This window comes from Sceloporus undulatus, chromosome 2, assembly GCF_019175285.1.
Source record: "Sceloporus undulatus isolate JIND9_A2432 ecotype Alabama chromosome 2, SceUnd_v1.1, whole genome shotgun sequence".
Taxonomy (NCBI): domain Eukaryota; kingdom Metazoa; phylum Chordata; class Lepidosauria; order Squamata; family Phrynosomatidae; genus Sceloporus; species Sceloporus undulatus.
The window spans coordinates 82,485,934-82,504,358 of record NC_056523.1 but is presented as its reverse complement, the minus strand read 5'-3'; the positions used below and the strand labels follow the sequence as shown (position 1 = coordinate 82,504,358).

The following is an 18,425-nucleotide window of genomic DNA, read 5'->3' as shown; positions in this document are numbered from 1 at the left end:
AATAATAATAATAATAATAATAATAATAATAATAATAATAATAATAATAAATTTTTATTTATAGCCCGTCTCTCCCAAAAGGATCTAGGCGGGCTACAACAATAAAATACATCAATAACATATACAATACATACATAAATAAAAATTACACAATCCCCTTACTCTCTATTATAAAACTAAACAACAACATTATAAAATACAGATTAAAATTAATTAAAATAGACATAATTAAAGCAAGGCATCTTGGGGCAGACAAGGGCAAACCATATTAATATAATGGGATGGTCAGTCAGGGAAGGTCTGCTGGAAGAAATCCGTCTTGACAGCCTTCTTAAAGGCGTCAAGAGTAGTGATAAGACAGATCTCCTCCGGCAGGCCATTGCATATTTTAGGAGCGGCAGATGAGAAGGTCCTCTGGATAACCACAGCCAGACTGGTCTTCCTTTTCTGTAGCAGGTTTTTCCCAGAGTGTGCAGGGTGGATTATATGGAGGATGGCACTCCCACAAGTAAGCTAGACCCAGGCCATGAAGGGCTTTAAAGGTTATTACCAACACCTTATGCTGTGCCCGGAATTGGCAGCCAATGAAGAGATTTTAAGATTGGTGTTATGTGGTCACCTCTAGATTTTCTGGTGACCAGTCTGGCTGCCATATTTTGAACCACTTGAAGTTTCCGAACTAGGCACAAGGGTAGCTCCATGTAGAGCGCATTACAGAAGTTGAGTTGAGAGGTTACCAGCGTGTGTACTACCGTTTCCAAGCCAAACTGGGAGGTTGCCTGTGCCTTTTTCCATCAAGGCAACAGCTGAGGCTGTTTAATATTGTTTTCAGGAACAGGACGGGGGTTGAGAATGGAGATTAATATCCTATTGCATCTGTTTTGCCATGTTAATTGCTATGCATTTTTTACTGTTGCTGTGAACTGCTATTTCTTTGCTTTTTATTGTTAGTGTTATTTGACATGTTATTTGATTCTTACTGTTATTTGCTATGTATTTTTTTTACATATATTATTATAAGTTTTAATTTATAATTTTTGCTGCTTTTGATTTTAGATTGTACGCCGTGGGCAGGTTTTATCTGTATCTTGGTTGATGACTATGTGCTTACGGTGCTATATAAATAAACTATAATAAATAAATAAATACAGGTTCCTCAGTTCCAGGAAGGGTTGCAGCTGGTAGTTATGAGGACTGCAATTTCCAGCAATGCATTTACCACTGCACAGAGTGCATACAAGTGGATTTCCAGGTAAATCTATAGGAGCACAAATACTGTAGTTGCTAGTGAGAAGCAAACTTGCCATTCACTTTGCTAAGCAGATTCATGGTTATGATGGAGGCCTATTGGTAGTGTCTGCTCAGTTGAAGCCCAGTGCAATAGCTCCCTCACAGTAAAGCTTGTGGCCAATATTTCATCTATTATTTCTACTCTGTTGTTGTTTTTGCATGTCTTCAGACAACTAGGGAGTTTTTTAGCAAGATTTCATTTGGGGTGTGTGTGTTTGCGCGCACACACACGCGCGCATGCCTCCCTCTGAGGCTGAGAGAATGTGATTGTCCAAGGTCACCCAGTGGGTTTTCGTGGCTGAGAACAGATATGAATCATGGTCTCCAGAGTTGTAATTCATTGCTTAAACCACTACACCACACTGGCACTGTATTATTTCTTCTACTTACTCTCTTTCCCTCCTCTTCTACATTTGGTGTTTGCTTGTCCCATTTCCATCTTTTTTCATTCCACCACACCTCTCATCTCTAAGGACATCTCCCTCAACAGCAGCCAACCCCTGACCTTGTCCTGGTTTATGCTTTTCTCGCCTTTAGTGTGGTGTTTTGTGTTGCTCTTCAGAAAAATTCAAGTAACATTTTCATTTCTCACTCTAAATGCCTCCTTCTCTTCTTTTTCTTTGCTACCCCTTTTGTCTTCTGGCCCCTCCAAAATTTCCACTATATATATATATATATATATACACACACACACACACACACACACACACACTCCATCATTTTCACAGTCTATATTTGTACAGTTTCTATTTGATGTTCTCACTCACACACACACATATTTTCCTACCCAACTCCTGCAGTCTCTTTTTCTGCTCCTCTCTCCATTTGCGAATGCTTTCAGGTTCTTGTGTCAATCGGTCAGCTCTGGCAATGGCTGCATAGGCATCTGTGGGTCCATTGGATTCCTTTAGACAGAAGTAACATTCTGTGAAATCCGGGTTCTTCTCTCTCTCACACACACACCCATCAATGTTTTTGTCAACAGTGGCCCAGTGAGACCCTCCAGATGTTGTTGCCCTACAACTCCCATCAGCCTTATCCAGTATGCCAAGCCATGAGGAATTATGCAGCAATACCCAATGCAACAAGGATCATAATTGCCCACCCCTGCTCTATGTGGAATGAAGACAGCATGATTACTTGAGTTTCCTGCCTTCAACATACAAAAAAGTTATGAACAGCATCATGCACAAGTCCTAATCCTAATTGTCCAGAAGTCAATCACCATCTTTCCCCAAGGCCCAATTTATGAACAAGGTAGGAGATGAGCAAAATGAGCTCTCAATTAACAGCTTAAACAATTGCTGTGCTGGTGTGTGGAGGGTATTTTAATATATATTTTAATCTAGGTTTTTTTTCTGATTATTTAATTGTTGTTTTTTTTACTTTTGTATTTTAACATTTTTTTAATTAAGCCACTCTGAGTCCCAATCAGGGGAAAAGACAGGATAACAACAACAAGTATCACCTAGCACAACTGCCCACAAGACCAGAACATGTCCCATTGAAAGCTAAACCTTTTTGTGCCCCCCAAAACTACCTTCATTAGCTGTGTGCAATATAGTAATGGTATGTTATGAAATGTAAGTGCCCATCATTACAGTTCCCATAACCATGTCCTCAAGGAGAATTAAAATAAATAAATGGAGGCATCTGTGATCATTCACATCTCTGTGTGTATAGAACTTGCATATAAGTACCTACATACATACAAACAGCTCAAGATTTCTTCCAGGAGTTTCTCTTCACAGGACCAGGGAGAAATATTTTGTCTGAAAGTCAGCAAAAAAGAAACTACTTCTAAAAGTACTGCCCTCCACACCACCATCTACTATGAAGACAGCATCTAAGCTCAGGGGGAACAGGGGAATGTGATGGGGCTGGTTGGGGTGTCCTAACATCCCAGCATTCTGACCTTGAGAGCCTGGCTCCCTTACAACACTGGCTATGTAGTACTCCCCAGCTGTACACAACTTGCCTTCCCATTCATTGCCATCATGATTTTCATGTCTGTGCCTCAGGACAGCTCCTGCAGTTGTAAGGAATAATGGCTGTAAGCTGTGCCTCTGTGATGTCATCCCTATGATGTCACAGTCAAATCTTTAAAAGGTTCAACTCTTGTTGAAGAAATCTCACTCTCAACAGAATTAGATTTTTGTTCTGGCTGGTTATAATGCTGTTTCTTTCTGATTACATGTGTTTACTATGATAAGAACCAGTTTTTGCAGCCTCAGGTTGAAATCACAAGAGAAGTGCTAGATGTAGTCACTTAAATTTAAAGGCCAGTCATGATAATTAAACAACCCAGCTACAGGATCTGAGAAGGTTTCATTTATACACCACCATTTTTCTCAGTCTGCAATCGTATAATTCACTGTGGGTTGTGCAGTGTTTCCCCCCAGAATCAGCAGAACAAGCCTCCCACACGCACAACATGTTACATGTTCATCTCAGTAGCATCAAGCAAATGGCTTTTTGGTCCTATTCTAAATCTACCACTCACACACCCTCTAGACATTTATCTTTAATTTCAAATGGATAGCTGCATGTTTTTCAGACCAGCTCTACCAAATCTAACTATGTGCTCAAACTTTTTTGGACTGATACTGATATAGATGTATAGGGCAAGAGGTAGCATCTCTATGGCCCTTATCACACGTGGGGGGGGGGTTGCAGCTCAGATCCGCAGTCACTCCTGTTCTAGCAATGCAAAACTTCATGTTTTTTCACACCAGATTCGGAGTCACTCCTGGCTAGCAATGCGAATTAAGGTTAAAACGTGATATTTTAACACACCTGGTTGCCTTTCCATTGCCTTTCCGAATTGAGGGGGAAGCTAAATCAGTTCTACTCCAAGCAAGTCACGTGATGCGGATTCAAGCAAAGGGGAGAGAGTGCACATTGTATTACCACACCAGAGGGCTCAACGATTCGAATCGGCATCCTTGCACATGCTCAGTGGGGCTCTGGACACTGTCCTTCTTCCCTGCCCCCCTCCTTAGCTGTCATTTTTCATCGAGGTGAAGGAAGACACAGGGGATGATGGGATCGGTGGCAGGTTGAAGGAGGGGAGCAGATCGGAGTCTAGGAGGATGCAGGGGATGATGGGATTGGGGCAGGGTGAAGGAGGGGAGCAGTTTGGGGTCTAGGAGGACACAGGGGATGATGGGATCGACGGCAGGGTGAAGGAGGGGAGCAGATCGGGGTCTAGGAGGATGCAGGGGATGATGGGATCAGCAGCAGGGTGACGGAGGGGTGCAAATCGGGGTCTAGGAGGACGCGGGGGATGATGGGATCGGCGGCAGGTTGGCAGAGAGGAGGAGATGGCATGAAGGAGGAGGAGGGGAATGACGGAGCAGGATGCAGGGGGCCAAGGGGGGTGACATCGGAGTGCTTTTCCACACCAGACCAATTCGAAGTGCAATCGAAGTGAGCTTGGAAGCGAATTCTGTGAAGTCACTTTTTTTCCCGGTTTTATCAAAATGAGGGGCCAATTTGGAATCACTGCAGAAGCACCTCACAAGGAGCTCCCATAGAAAGGAATGGCATCTGATAACACATTCATGTTACAACGTGAATGCGCATCGTTGGAAGCACAGTTATGTCAGAACTGAGCCAGAAAATCTCCAAAAAGCTCCGTGTGATATACTCCTTAATCCACCATACTGTAAAAACTAATAGAAAAGCTTCTATTCATGTTAAAAGCTAGTGTTTCAGAGAGAATGGCTGTAGTCTAGAACTCCCTGCCTCCTGGCAACACACACTAAGACTCAAGCATGTGAGAAGAAGAATGGTACCCTTTACTGGGGCCTGGAGATTCAGGGGATACATGTTAAAACCCTTTTCTGGGACCTTGTTTCCAACTGTTCAGACCAGGAACAACCATCTGCCAGAGATGCTTTGATTCTGTGTTCCTGTAAGGCAGAGGGGTTGGACTGGATGACCCTTGTGGTCTCTGCTAACTCTATGATTCTATGATTCTCCTATATGCCCTGCTGCTTGTGTAAGTTAGGGGTTAGAAATTCCATAGTTATGAGAAGAGTTTCCATCTGAAATGAACAACACACATCTAAACCCTAAACATAAGGAGATAAGCAATGGTACTTTTTTTGGCCATTCAGTTTTTCTGCTTCCAAAAGCAATGGTACAGTTGTCCTTGTTACAAGAATTATGCCAACCAGTGTTTACTACAAATATGTTCCCAAACACTTTTTGGTATGCCATCATCAGATTCAGCTGTCTTGTTTTTCTCATATTCTGTAACATTTTAAAAAGCATTCTTAGCAAAAGAAAATTTGCAACTATTCCTCGACAGAGTTTACAACCTACCACCGAAGGACAAAAACATTATAATCTCCACAGTCAAAAGGGCAAAATCCAATTTAGGTCCACAAAGCCAAATATTAGGCAGCAGGAAGAGTTTCTCCTTAAAAGTCACAGTAGTAAGATACAATAGTAGTGAGCAACTAGCTAGTGTCCTTCAGATATGTTGGTCTACAATGCACATCACTCTGGAATGGCTGGGGATGATGAAAGTTAACAGTTCAACACATCAGAAAGGCATGAGGTTGGAGAGGCTACCTTACAATGATCAGTACAATAAACATATCAGGGATTAAACCCTGCAGTAACAAAGATTAAAAGTCATTGATTTCTTTAAAACAACAACAATACTAGCTTAAACAACCAAACGAATCCTAAAGCAGATGCTTTAGTGCTAGAGAAGCCAGCTTACCTCCTACACAGAAAAAAGGGTAAATATAATAAAAGGTTCTCAAAATGCCAAGCATATCTTTTTAAAGCATGAATGTGCAGAGTAGAAAGAACAAGAATACACCTTAGCAGACCATAAATTATAGGTACATAACTGAGAAAGACACCTTGCAAGCATACATACATATGCGGCTATCTTTGGAAATCCACTGTCCCACAACTGGAGTTCTTGAAAAGAGACCTTCCTCACATTCTGACGCACACCTAGTTCTCTTTTTCTCTTTCACATATATCCTGATTTTCATCCATGGGATGCAAAATGGTGTGCATATCTTCCTCATACTGTATTTCTCCTTCACCATGAGCTTGTGAGGTAAGTTAGGCATTTAGATTAGCTAGTCCATGATCATGTGTGTTTGACTGGGATTTGAACTTGATTCTCTGTATTCCTAGTCCAGTACTAAGCACTTATGTTTTTTGCTGCCAACACAACTCCTTCCCTTCCCCAATCTGTAGGTTGTCCAAGTATGTCAAGCAAAATTTCCACACCAACCTGCCAAACTTCTCCCTACCACAATGAGACAGACTTCATGGCTTCAGCAAATCTCAAGCAACAGAGCTGTTGTTGTTGAAAGCCACATTTTAGCTATTTCTAGCAACCAGAGCATGTCACTACATGTGGACCAAGTTTTAGTTTTCTACCAATTGTGACTTAATCGTTTTTAAACCATGGTAAGTGATGTTGAAGCATTTTTATAATGAGTGCACACAACACGTTTAGAACAGTTCAAAAACCCCAAAGACACAGCAGAAGGAATTCATCACCAATTCAGGAAAAGTTATATGCATGGTGATTCACAGATGCCTCATGAGTTGCCCCAGCCTCTTTTTTTCTCAATTTTTTGCTGCAACAGACTAAGGTGGCTATGTCTCTGTTGTCTAAAGGTAGGTACTAATTCCACAGGAGGCTACATAAAGAGGGAAGCAAGCGAGAACCTAGAATAGCCCTACTTTTGGAGAGTTTTTAAAGAGAGCTTTTACAGTAGCATTTCCAGATATAAGATGGGTGACATCTGGTTTGAACGTAACATAGGGTAGAAAAGATTTAGGAGTTTTAATAGATTACAAGTTTATTTTGAATCAACACTGCGTTGTGGTAGCCAAAAAACCCAATGTAATTCTTGGTTGCATCAACAGGAATATCCAGATCAAGAGAAGTAGTAGCGCCACCCTATTCTGCTTTGGTCAGACCTCACCTGAAAATACTCTTGTCGAGTTCTGGGCAGTTCAAAGGAGATATGGACAAGCTGAAACATGTAGAGAGAAAGGCAACCAAGATGATCAAAGATCTGGAAAACAAGCCTTATGAAGAATGACTTAGGGAGCTGAGTATGTTTAGTCTGAAGAAAAAAGATTGAAAGGTGATATGGTAGCCATCTTTAAATATCTGAAGGGATGTCAAGTAGATAGAGCAAGCTTGTTTTCTCCTGTCCAAGAGACTAGGAACTAATGGGTTCAAATTACAAGAAAAGAAATTCCACCTAAACATTAGGAAGAATTTACCGTATTTAAACATCTGTTCAACAGTGGAATGGACTTCCTCAAAGAAAATTGGACTCTACTTCTTTGGAGATCTTTAAACAGAGGTGGGAAGCTTGTATGGCAGGGGCCCTTGCAGTCCTTTCCACCTCTAAGACTTTTAGATTCTTTGATTTGAATTTCCCCATAATGTGCATATTTTCTAGCACTGCTAAAAACCAGTGGATCTAGTTCTTTAATTATGATGAATTTACTGACACTTCCTTACTGCAACATTGGTTCTTGAAACAAGGATGCAATGGAGTCATAATTAAATCATGGGGCAGATTGGTTACACTTAGTTTCCTGTGAGAGGTGGAATGATATTTCTCTGAGAGGGGGGAGAGAAGCCACCTGGCTAGTTGCAACATGAAGTGATGTAAAGTGACTTATTAAGGCAAGGAGGCAACATGCGGCCTTCCAAACACTGTTGGACTATAACTTCCATCAGTTCTAGCCAGCATGGGTAATGGTAGGGGATGCTGAGAGTTACAGTCCAACAATAGCTGGAGAGTGGCAAGTTGTCCACTCCTGCTTTAAGGTAAAACAAGAATAGGCAAAGAAGTTGCACTCACGTTACTGCCCTTAGGATTATTTTATTTGACTCTTGACAGCCTACAGATTCTACATTTGAATTCTGGGTAGCTCTTTCTATTGGAGTCACCACTTCATCATCGTCAGGGCTGCCTGTCATGTTATGGACTGGGGTGTTGTTGGTGTTGCTTTGTTAGTGAAATTAAGGTAAAGTATCATTACATATGTGATGTACAGTAAGTGTAATAAGTGATGTATTGGCAGAGGGCAGAGAGTAAGGAACGTTGGGACTTGAGTCACTGGCAATGGGATGTTTGGGATGTTTACAAGGCTGGTGCGTAGGGCAATTAGTAAAAAGGAGAGACAGAGGCTGCTGCCACACTGCAGAAGTAAAGCAGTTTGACACCATTTTAACTGCCATAGCTCAATGCCATGAAATTCTGAGATTTATAGTTTTGTGAAACATCTAGCCTTCTATGTCAGAGCTCTGGTGTCCCATCACACTACGAATCCCAGAATTCCACAGCATGGAAGTTAAAGAAGTGTCAAACTGCTTATTTCTGTAGCATGGCAGCAACCAGGGACTAGTCTATACATTTAAAATACTCCTTCATGGAATAGAATTCATTTCCAGGAATAGAAATGAATTGGAGAAGCAGCTGGACTTTATTTCAAAAATGGTGGGTGGCATCACAGTGTCCTGGGAACAGGAGGAACCTCCTGACAGTAAGAGTAGTTCAACAGTGGAATACGTGCCCTTGGAGAGTGGTGGAGTCTCCTTCTTTGGAGGTTTTTAAACAGAGTGTGGATGGTCATCTGTCACAGAGTGTGCTTTGATTGTGTCAGAATGGGGTCTGATGGGATGACCCTTGGGTCTCTTCCAACTCTTTGATTCCTCCACAACATAATTTAAGGAGCATAGTGCAGGCCATGCTGCCTACACAAATTTGTTCTCCAACAGAAGGGAATGGAAGGGGGAGTTCATAGGGAATGCCTGGTGGTTACTCAAATCTGCTCCTAGAGATGGTTGCCTCACTCTGTTTAAGACTCCTCCTACAACCTCAATCCCTTGCTGGGGTTTCACACAGACACACCTCTCGTTTTCTTCAGGGGAATGATTCCAGTCCTGTGGAATGTGTACACACACACACACACACACACTTAGAAAGCTGTCCCTCCCTGCATTTTCTACCAGATATCAACATGTCATGACAAGTGTGCAAGCCCTATTCAAACACCAATATTATTCCTACCAAGTAAACCCATTCCCTTTTGAGTAGCAGCTTTCCCCTGCCACTCAAACTCCCCTCCAAGCAAGTAGAAGATTTGAACCTGATTGTTCTCTCAGCATGCAAGCTATGAAAGGTTATGGCTCATAAACATTTATTGGAATTTGACACATGTGGGAGGGAGAGAGGTTGCTTTCCTAGACTGAGCAGTCAGTCTCTAGGGGGTTCAAGTCAGAGCAAATGGAAAGTGAGCGGGAGGGGAGAGGGATGCTGCTGCAATCAAGTATAAAGCTTTATATCCAGAAATACTGCTGCTTGCAGTGTTGAACAAGGCTATTGGATTACGCTCCACCTTCACCCCCAATCCACTAATCTAATTAAGTCTACCCACCTCCAATGGGATTATGCTGCTGTAAACTAAACTGATACCATGATAAAGAGATAGAGAAATGCTCCTTAGCTGCAGCCACTTTTCCATCCGTCTGGACAGAGCAGGCATGTTCATAGTCAAGCTGGCATGGGACAACAGCTTAAAGAAGAGTGCATGCTCCACTTCTCCTTGGTAGCTTGCTTAAATGATTGCCCACCCAACATGCTATACTAGTGCTATGCATGCAGCTGTGGGCTGGCATCAGCAGAACTGAAAGGGTAAAAAGATAGTGAAACAAACAGAACAGTGTGGGCTAGTACAGCAGGCTTACTAGAACATTGTAAAAATGGTACAAAACTGTCATTCAGCAAATCATATCTTAGTAGGCACATGACTGAGCATAGGTACAAAACTGAAACAATGTGTGCGTATTTGTACATCAGAAAGATATTATTTTTCCAAGACTACAAAAACTAAACAAACTGTCCTGCAAACAGGCAAAAGTCTGTTTGGGTGAATTTTGAGAGACACATGACAAGTGTATGGATCCATGGTTCCCCAGAGATTTTTTAATGTTTTATGCAGGAAAATACCAGTTTTATTACTTAACAGAGAGCTGGTACCAGTTCTGGGTCACTGACAATCTGTATGATATATACCATAGACTTGAACAACAACACCAGCACCACAAATAATATTAATAAAATCCTGTTAATTACTAGTCTCTCCATACAAGAAGGCTTTACTTCCCTCTTCTTTCTTGTTCTTCCTATACCCTAACACTTTCATTTTATCATCCAATCTCACAGGGATTATTTGGTTTTAGATGTTTATGAACTACTATTCTCATCATCCATTTCCATTATTCAGACTGGCTAGGGCTGATGGAAGTCAACAATGAAGTGCAGTTCCAAAGCCTGTTTTTAGGAAAGAGAGTGCTGTGGCCAACCTCAGTTGACAACAAAAGAACTGATGGGTAGTACTCATGTCCATCTACAACATGTCCCCCTTTTAACTAACAGCCAGCTAAGAGGCATGAAGTCAACATATACATGAATATTTCCAGTACATTCACAGTCTTAATAAACCAGCATTTTCCAGCATGACTCCTTTCCCCAATGTTTTAGACTACTGTTTCCAGCAGCCCCAGTTAATTAGGATCATGAAATCACAATAAAGGATCATGGAAGTTGAAATCTAAAATATGTAGCCAGATTGTGGAAAGCTTCCATAGACCAAGGATTGCCTCCTTGCCTAGCCCATAAGAGTAAATGGATACTCACCTGAAAGACATCTCCATTCACAGTGGCACCTGTGATATCCAAATCAGCTGCAGAAGAAGGGAAATAAAAATGTGTTAGACAGGGCATGCACCTGAATGTGATGAAATCTAATGAAGGCAGGAGAATAAGAATGGGCACCAGCTTTCTGCCCTCATAGAGTAACTGGTTTGCAAAGGTCAATTTTATTGTAGGACATGCCCCCAGGTCCAGTAGGTACACATGCAAGAAACTTCAACACATAAAAACTGCAAGAAGAGATACAAAAGCAGCAACAGAATAAAGATTTTGGATAAGAGGGACAAAAGGTGCAGGAATCTGGAATACTCACTCCCAAATTACAACACCCTTAAATGAGACATTGGTAACCAATCCACTAGCTACAGGTTGCTGCTACAGTCTCAGTAAAAAGCAATTTATCAGGTATGACTCATTCATTTTTATATAGAACTTAGATAAAGATTCAGCTACTAGGTAATTGTGGGCAGGTGACATTGCTGATATTAAAACTATATGGAATGTTCTGTTATGAGAATGCCCTTCCTTCAATCCAGTAAAAAATCCAAAAGCAGAAGAGGACATACGTTTTATTATTAAGCAACTCCCAGTAGAGTTCACTGGCACCTACTTTCCAGTAATTGGTGCTCAGGCCTTCAGCACGTTCCTGTGTGAACGCCATTTTGTTCTCTCCCTGCTTGCCACCCATGAGTATCCCAAGTGTGCAGATCCCAGTGCGTGAACAGGGAGGGAGACTGTATATACACACATGTACATGTGTGTGTATGTGTGTAATATTATACACCCACACCCACACACCCCAATTGATACCTATTCATTTGGCTTTGAAAATGGTAGGAAGAAACTGTTGGTTGGTGATGGCATGTGAGATACCAAAGGATGTGCAAATGATTAAGCATTTAATAGATTCCCTCTATCTAAAATATTATCACAGGGGTTTTTGCAAAACTCTTTCCTTTTTAAAAAATCCTCTTATAACATGAGAACTCTCTTACCCAGAACATAGCAAATCTGTCATGGGTTACATACTAGCACATGACATGGACAGGTGTAGTTCTCACTAGAGTTGTCACAAGGACTTTGTGAAATACAATAGCTGTTCTTTTATTACTGAAGCAACATCTAGATATGTTGGCCAAGTTCTACTTCTGACTTATACTGAGAGGCTTCTTTTCCGGCTCTCTTTCTTATTCCACTAAGGAAAAAATAGTTTATAAACCCTCTACTTTGTACTAAATGACACTGAATATAAAGCCTAACAAATATAAAGGAAATGAGGGGCAAACCACAGTTTTATCTGTTCAAGAAATTCCTTATTCACAATTTAAATAGATTTTTAGACTCCAAACTGCTACTTGGAGCATGTTTGGAAAGGATGGATTAGACACTGTGCCTTCAGTTCACAAGGCTTCTGAAAACAGTAACTGGCTAAACAGTATGCCATTCTCTCACTTGAGAGCAAGATAGCTTACGGACTCCTGCCTAAGCAAAGCCAAGGACAGACTCATCTTTTACTTGTCCTGTTCCTGTGCTTTCAACAGCAGCATGACATGCAAAAAGTAAGGAACTGAAGTTTTCCAAATTGTGGTGAGCAGCCAAGCAAAAGAGAAAGGTAATGCAGCAGGCCAGGTAAAATAGCTGAGAATCCTAAGAAAAGTGAAGACTAAAAAAGATAAAAGCATCAAAGGACAAGGATTGTGAGAGTCAATAACTGGGATTATCCTGGTGCTTAGAAAACATAGTCCTTTTTCTTTTAGTCACTCCCTTGCAAATCCTCCTCCTCTTTCCTGACATCTCTCACACCCTGAGTATATCTGGCTGCACCCAGGATGATTAGATCTGGTCTAACAACATTTGTGGGGACTCCTCCCAAAGCCAACCCAGAGCTTCACAACAAATGGTCTCTTCCTCCCTCAGCCAGTGTTGAGCATAATAACCTCCTGCCCTATTTCCATGAAGGAAGAGATTTGCCAGAGGAAACACACTTCTCCTGGTGGGTCAAGCTGGGGCTGTGTTGCTCTGAAGCTAGGCTCCTTAGCTGGCCAAAATCTGGACGTTCAATTCAGAGCCTGGAATGTTAGATCCAAAACACTGCAGAAATAATCCAATTTGAGATCCCTTTAACTGCCCTGGCTCGGTGCTAGGGAATCCTGGGAATTGTAGTTTGTTGTGGCAGCAGAACACTCTGACAAGAAGGCCAAATGTTTCTCAGAACTACAGTTCCCAGAATTCCCTAGCACTGAGCCAGGGCATTTAAAGTGGTCTCAAACTGGTTTATTTCTGCAGTGTATTTTGCACTTTACTTTTGAGAACAGGGAATAGATAAATGTCATGCTGAAGGTGTCCATAACTGAGCAAGTGGTCTGTGGGATGCTGCTTCAGGTTCTGGAACATCATGCTATCATTGCTCAATTATGAACCGTTTTACCAAGTTGTTACATTCACTGTTCTAAGAGTAGCTTTCAAAGCTCTGCAGATAGGCCTCCCATCCAGGGTAGGTGAGTCAACTCCAAAGAGTGACAACTGTTAGTCTCTTATCTTCTCTGAAGATGACAGCCACAGATGCTGGCAAAACATCAGGAAGAAACTCGTCTAGAACATGGCCACATAGCCCCCCAAACCCACAAAAAACTGTGGATGCTGGCCATGAAAGCCTTTGACTCCTTATGAAATAGCCCCCAAACCAAAGTACAGGGGAGGTCTCTGGCCCACATCACAGGGCCAACCAAGGAAACCACCACCCTCCAATGGGCAGGGAGTCAGAGCTTGGGAAACCTGGCTCCAAGCCCTTTCTGGACCAGGAATAGCTTTGCCAGGCAGATTTGGAAAGGTCTTCAGCCAGCAGAGTTCCTGCCAGTGTATCTGTAAAATGGGAACAATAGACTGGGAAAACTACAAGAAAGGATGTGCCTACTCTATTCATAGATACATTGTAGCAGTAACAACAACATCCCTGCAGAGGTTACTGACCAAGCTGAGCATTCAGAACTAAGGCTTCCAGGGTGAAAGAGAGGGCCATCTGACCCCTCTTGCAACCCTGAGTATACTGATCGGCTTTCTTTGTCCCCTCTATTCTTATTCTACTAAGGAAAAAATAATAGTTCGTACACCCTGTATTTGAGGGCCAGTGGGGAGTAGTGGTTTGTGTGCTGGACTTGGGGGACCAAGGCTCAATTCCCAGCTCACCTATGAAACCCACTGGGTGACCTTGGGCAAGTCACACTCTCTCAGCCTCAGGGGAAGACAATGGCAAATCTCCTCTGAACAAACCTTGCCAAGAAAGCCCCATGATAAGAGTTGCCTTAGGGTGAGTGAGCAACTACTTGAAGGCACACAACACACATGCACCCTCTAAACGACACTGAATATAAAGCCTAACTAACTTAGAGGAAAAGAGGGCCGAACCACAGTTTGATCAAGAAATCCCTTATTAACCATTTAAACAGATTTCTAGACTCCAGGCTCTTGCAACCCTGAGGCCCAAAGCTTTTGTCCTTCATTGGGGCTGAGACCAAGGGAAAAAAGGCAGCTGGGCGAACCCTGTCTGGAGGGAGCAGTCTTCCATTGGTGACCAGAGGTCCTCGTTCTCCCAGACATGTCCCACTTTTCAGCCTTCTGTCCAGGAGGAATGTCCACATGCCTTCCATTTGGAGCATGACTAAGAAGCATGAATTTATATTTTTATGGGTGTCTGTAGCTTTTGTTTTGTCATGTTCTACCTCCCCCCCCCCCAATGTCCTACATTTTGAGGTGCCTAGTCCTCCTTTGCAGTTGTGACATTTTGTCACCTTGCGCTGGGGTCCCAGCAAGCCCCATCCTAGGCCAGGCCTGGCTGGTCCAGAGCTGTGGGGGGATGGAGGGACCGGGTGACCAGATGTCCCACCACAAAATGGAAGACAAATGTAGGAACATTCCCAAATCAAAGCTCAAAACAAGGAGCAGACAGGTCAATCTGTGCTTCTTAGTCCTGCTCAAAAGTGGAGGGCCTTTGGGCATGATGCCTCCTGGACAGAAGGCGGAAAAGGCAAACAGAGGACATGGGCCAAGACAAGCTCAAAGCATTGGAGATAAAGGCAGATCCCGGCTTCAAGTGGAGTACATTTTGGAAATGCCTGGTGAACAGAAGGCAGCAGCAGCGATGTTGGACAGGCCTTGAATCAGGAAAGTGAAGGACATGACAAAATAAGACTCCAAAGACTACGTGAGATGATGCCTGCTTCTTAGTCCTGCTCAAGATGGAGGGCCTTTGGGGTGCCCTCCTGGGCAGCAGGCTCCGGGGGAAGGAGAAGGCAGGGCCAGAGATCCCTGCTCCTTAGTCCTGCTCCAAAGGCAGGAGGGCGAGGAAAAGGCCGGGACAGGCCCCAAGCAGAGGAGCCCCAAAGACCCTCTCTAGCGAGAGAGAGAGAGAGAGATGCCTGCTTCTGCTTCTGGTCCTCTCCAAGATGGAGGAGGGCCTTTCCTATTGGGAAGCCCTCCCGGGCAGGAGCCTGAACCGGGGACACAGTTCCTCCTGGATGAGGAGGAGAAGGCAGGGCCCCGAAGGCTCAAGGCCCCGGGGATGGAAGGCCCAGACTGTGCCCCTCCAGCCCCCCGGCAGGCCCTTGGCCCTTCCCTCCCTCCCTGGCTGGGGCTGACCTGGGGCTGCTTGCCCTGCCTCCTGGGGAGCCCCGAAGAAGTCCTCCGGCTCCTCCGGCTCCTGGTCGTTCTCGATGCCGGCGATCTCGCTCTGCTGCTGGGCCAGGAAGGCGGCGGCGGGGTCCTCCTCGGAGGGCGCCCCGCTCCCTGCGCCCGAAGGGGCCTCTGGCGCCCCGCTCTCCGGGGCCGAGAAGAAGCCGAAGTCCTCGGCCATTTTGCTGCGGAGCTCCTCCGGGAGGCCGAGGGGACGGAAGGAAAGAGCCCTCCCTCCGGGGCTGGAGGCTGCTGCTGTCACTGCGGCCGGCGGGAGGAGCCTAGGCCCAGGGCCAGTCCCGGCCGGGAAGGAGGGAGGGCAGGGCCAGGCTCCTTTTGGGGGGAGGCGGTCCAGAAGAGAGAGAGAGAGAGAGAGAGGAACAGGTTGGAGGAAAAAGGAAGGGAGGCAATGTCGGGAGATTTTATTGCAGCACGGTTCAGGGGGAAATGGGGACAAAATGGTCCTCCCCCCAAGGGCCCCTCTCTCTTCCCCTCCCCAGCCCAGAGGAAGAGGAGGAGGAGGAGGAGGAGGGCATGAGGGGCTGAAGGAAAGCTTTGGTTTCAACCCAAGACCAGAACCAGGCTCTGCCCCGTCGATCCCTGCTTCTGGGTCAAAGGGAAGGGGCCTTGGGATGCCTCCTCCGGGGCCGAAGGTGGGGATGGAGGAGGCAGGATGGCCCTGGAACAAGGGAGAGGAGGCAGGAAAAGCTCCCAGAGAAATCACTCTCAATCCCTGCTTCTGAGTCCTGCCCCAAAGGAGGACCTTCTGAACAGAAATAAAAACAGAGGGCCTGACCCCCCCCCCAAAAAAAGTTAAAAAAACAACACTCCTGTAATGTAAATCCATGCTTCTTCAACTCCCACAATCACGCTAATGGTTTTCACACAGCATCATGTTCAAAGTGCTATTATCCCATGAATAACCCATGATAACCCCACAATTGTGCTAATGGTTTTCACACAACGTCAAGACGAAACGTGATTAAAGTGCCATTATCCCGTGAATAACCAGGCAAGAAACAGCCTGTGAATGGCTTTTTGCTGTTTATTCCCTGGTTATTCACAGGATAATGGCTCTTGTGTCAATCTCATTTTAATCGCATTTTAATGTCAATTGCACCATTTTCATGGGTTAATCACTGTTTAAGGGCCACATTTTCCCCAGTGTGATAAACTCCCAAGTGGAGGACCTTTTGGAAGGTGGGAATGGAGGACATATTCCCAAAAAAGGGAAAATGGAGGGGGCCTGACCAAAGAAACGCTAAAAACACCCCTAGAAATGCAAATCCATGCTTCTTGGTCATGCTCCAAATGGAGGGCGTTTTGGAAAAATTCCTCCTGGACAGGAGTTGAAATGGAGGGCATGCCCTAGAAAAGGAGGACCTCTGGTCAGCCTGAACCAGGGTGACCATATGTCCTCATCGCAAAGGAGGACAAGACACTGCAAAATGTACGGAAGTTACAAGAAAATAGAGGACATGACAAAATAAAAGCTAAAAGCACTCATAGAAATGTCAATCCATGCTTTCTTAGTCATGCTCGAAAGGAGGGACCTTCAAGAAAATAGAGGGCATGACCAAATAACAGCTAAAAAACACTCATAGAAATATCCATTCATGCTTCTTAGTCATGCTCCAAATGGAGGACATTTGGGGAATTCCTCCTGGACAGAATGTGGAAATGAAGGACACTGTCCTTGAAAATGAGGACGTCTGGCCACCCTGATTACAGAGCCATTGCTGTGTTAGCCTCAAGTGGTCCTCAATTCATGGTGACCCTGTGGATGAGAAATCTCCTAGACCCCTGACCAATTCCCTGGTTAAGGCCATCCATCTGGTGTGTGGCCTTCCTCTCTTTCTACTACCCTCCATCTGCCCCAGCATTAATGTTTTTCCCAGTGAGTCCTGCCTTCTCATGATGTGGCCAAAGTACAACAGCCTCAGTTGTCATCTTGGCTTCCAGGGAGGGTTCAGGCTTGATATGTTAAAGGACTCCAGTTATTTGTCCTTTTGGCTGTCCATGGGATCTTCAGCATTCTTCTCCAGCACCACATCTCAAATGAATGCATTTTCTTCTTATCTTCTTTAACTGTCCATACATGGTAATAGGGAATACAACAGCTTAGACAGTTCTGACTTTGGGGACTGAAACACAATTCCATTTGGAGAGCAGAATTCTTATGGGAAGCAATACTCTCATCCCACACACTACACATGCACACACACCAGAGTTTAGTAGTGCATGCCATTCACATTCCACCTCAGCCCATTTCCCAGCCCATGGATGCCTCTGAGATTCTGACTTGGTCACTGAAGCTGAGAAACAGGAAAGGTGACACCCCTCCCTTAGGCCTGAGAGGTCCTGGCGCTGGCCCCAGAGATGGCTCTTCTTGGCCCCACAGCACCACCAAGCCTGATCCACCCCTCCAAAGGGAGAACTCACACATGCACATAAAGGGAACTGCTTGAGGGCCCAGCCATTATAATCCAGTCTTGTCTGCACTGCACATGAAGAGGTACAAGGGCACGGCCAGGGCACTCTGGCTAAACATCTAGGGAACCACTGCCACCCACCCCAGCATGTGCTATCAGAGGCAGTTGCCTCACTTTCCCTAATGGTAAGGGCTGCTACTGCCCCATGTTGGTGTCAGGGAAACAAAGAAATTGGCATTTTAACAAGAATCCAGCATTTGAAGGGAACAAATCAGATTTTTTCTTTTAAATATTGGAGTGGGAGGTAGGACTA

General features: G+C 44.2%; 1 protein-coding gene across 2 annotated transcripts in view; it reads right to left on the bottom strand.

The window, feature by feature from the left end:
* The window catches only part of CLTB (clathrin light chain B), a 24,284-nt gene extending 8,301 nt beyond the window's left edge, over window positions 1–15,983 (bottom strand). Inside the window, exons 1-3 of one of the 2 annotated variants that reach the window (XM_042453756.1) lie at window positions 15,648–15,983; window positions 10,998–11,044; window positions 2,078–2,195 (exon numbers count right to left, since the gene is read on the bottom strand). In XM_042453756.1, the coding sequence (XP_042309690.1) occupies window positions 2,078–2,195; window positions 10,998–11,044; window positions 15,648–15,861 (379 nt within the window). In that variant the 5' untranslated portion in view covers window positions 15,862–15,983. The remainder of the gene's footprint in view (window positions 1–2,077; window positions 2,196–10,997; window positions 11,045–15,647) is intronic. The other variant, XM_042453757.1, reaches the window with a different exon arrangement.
* Between the last annotated feature and the right edge of the window lie 2,442 nt (window positions 15,984–18,425).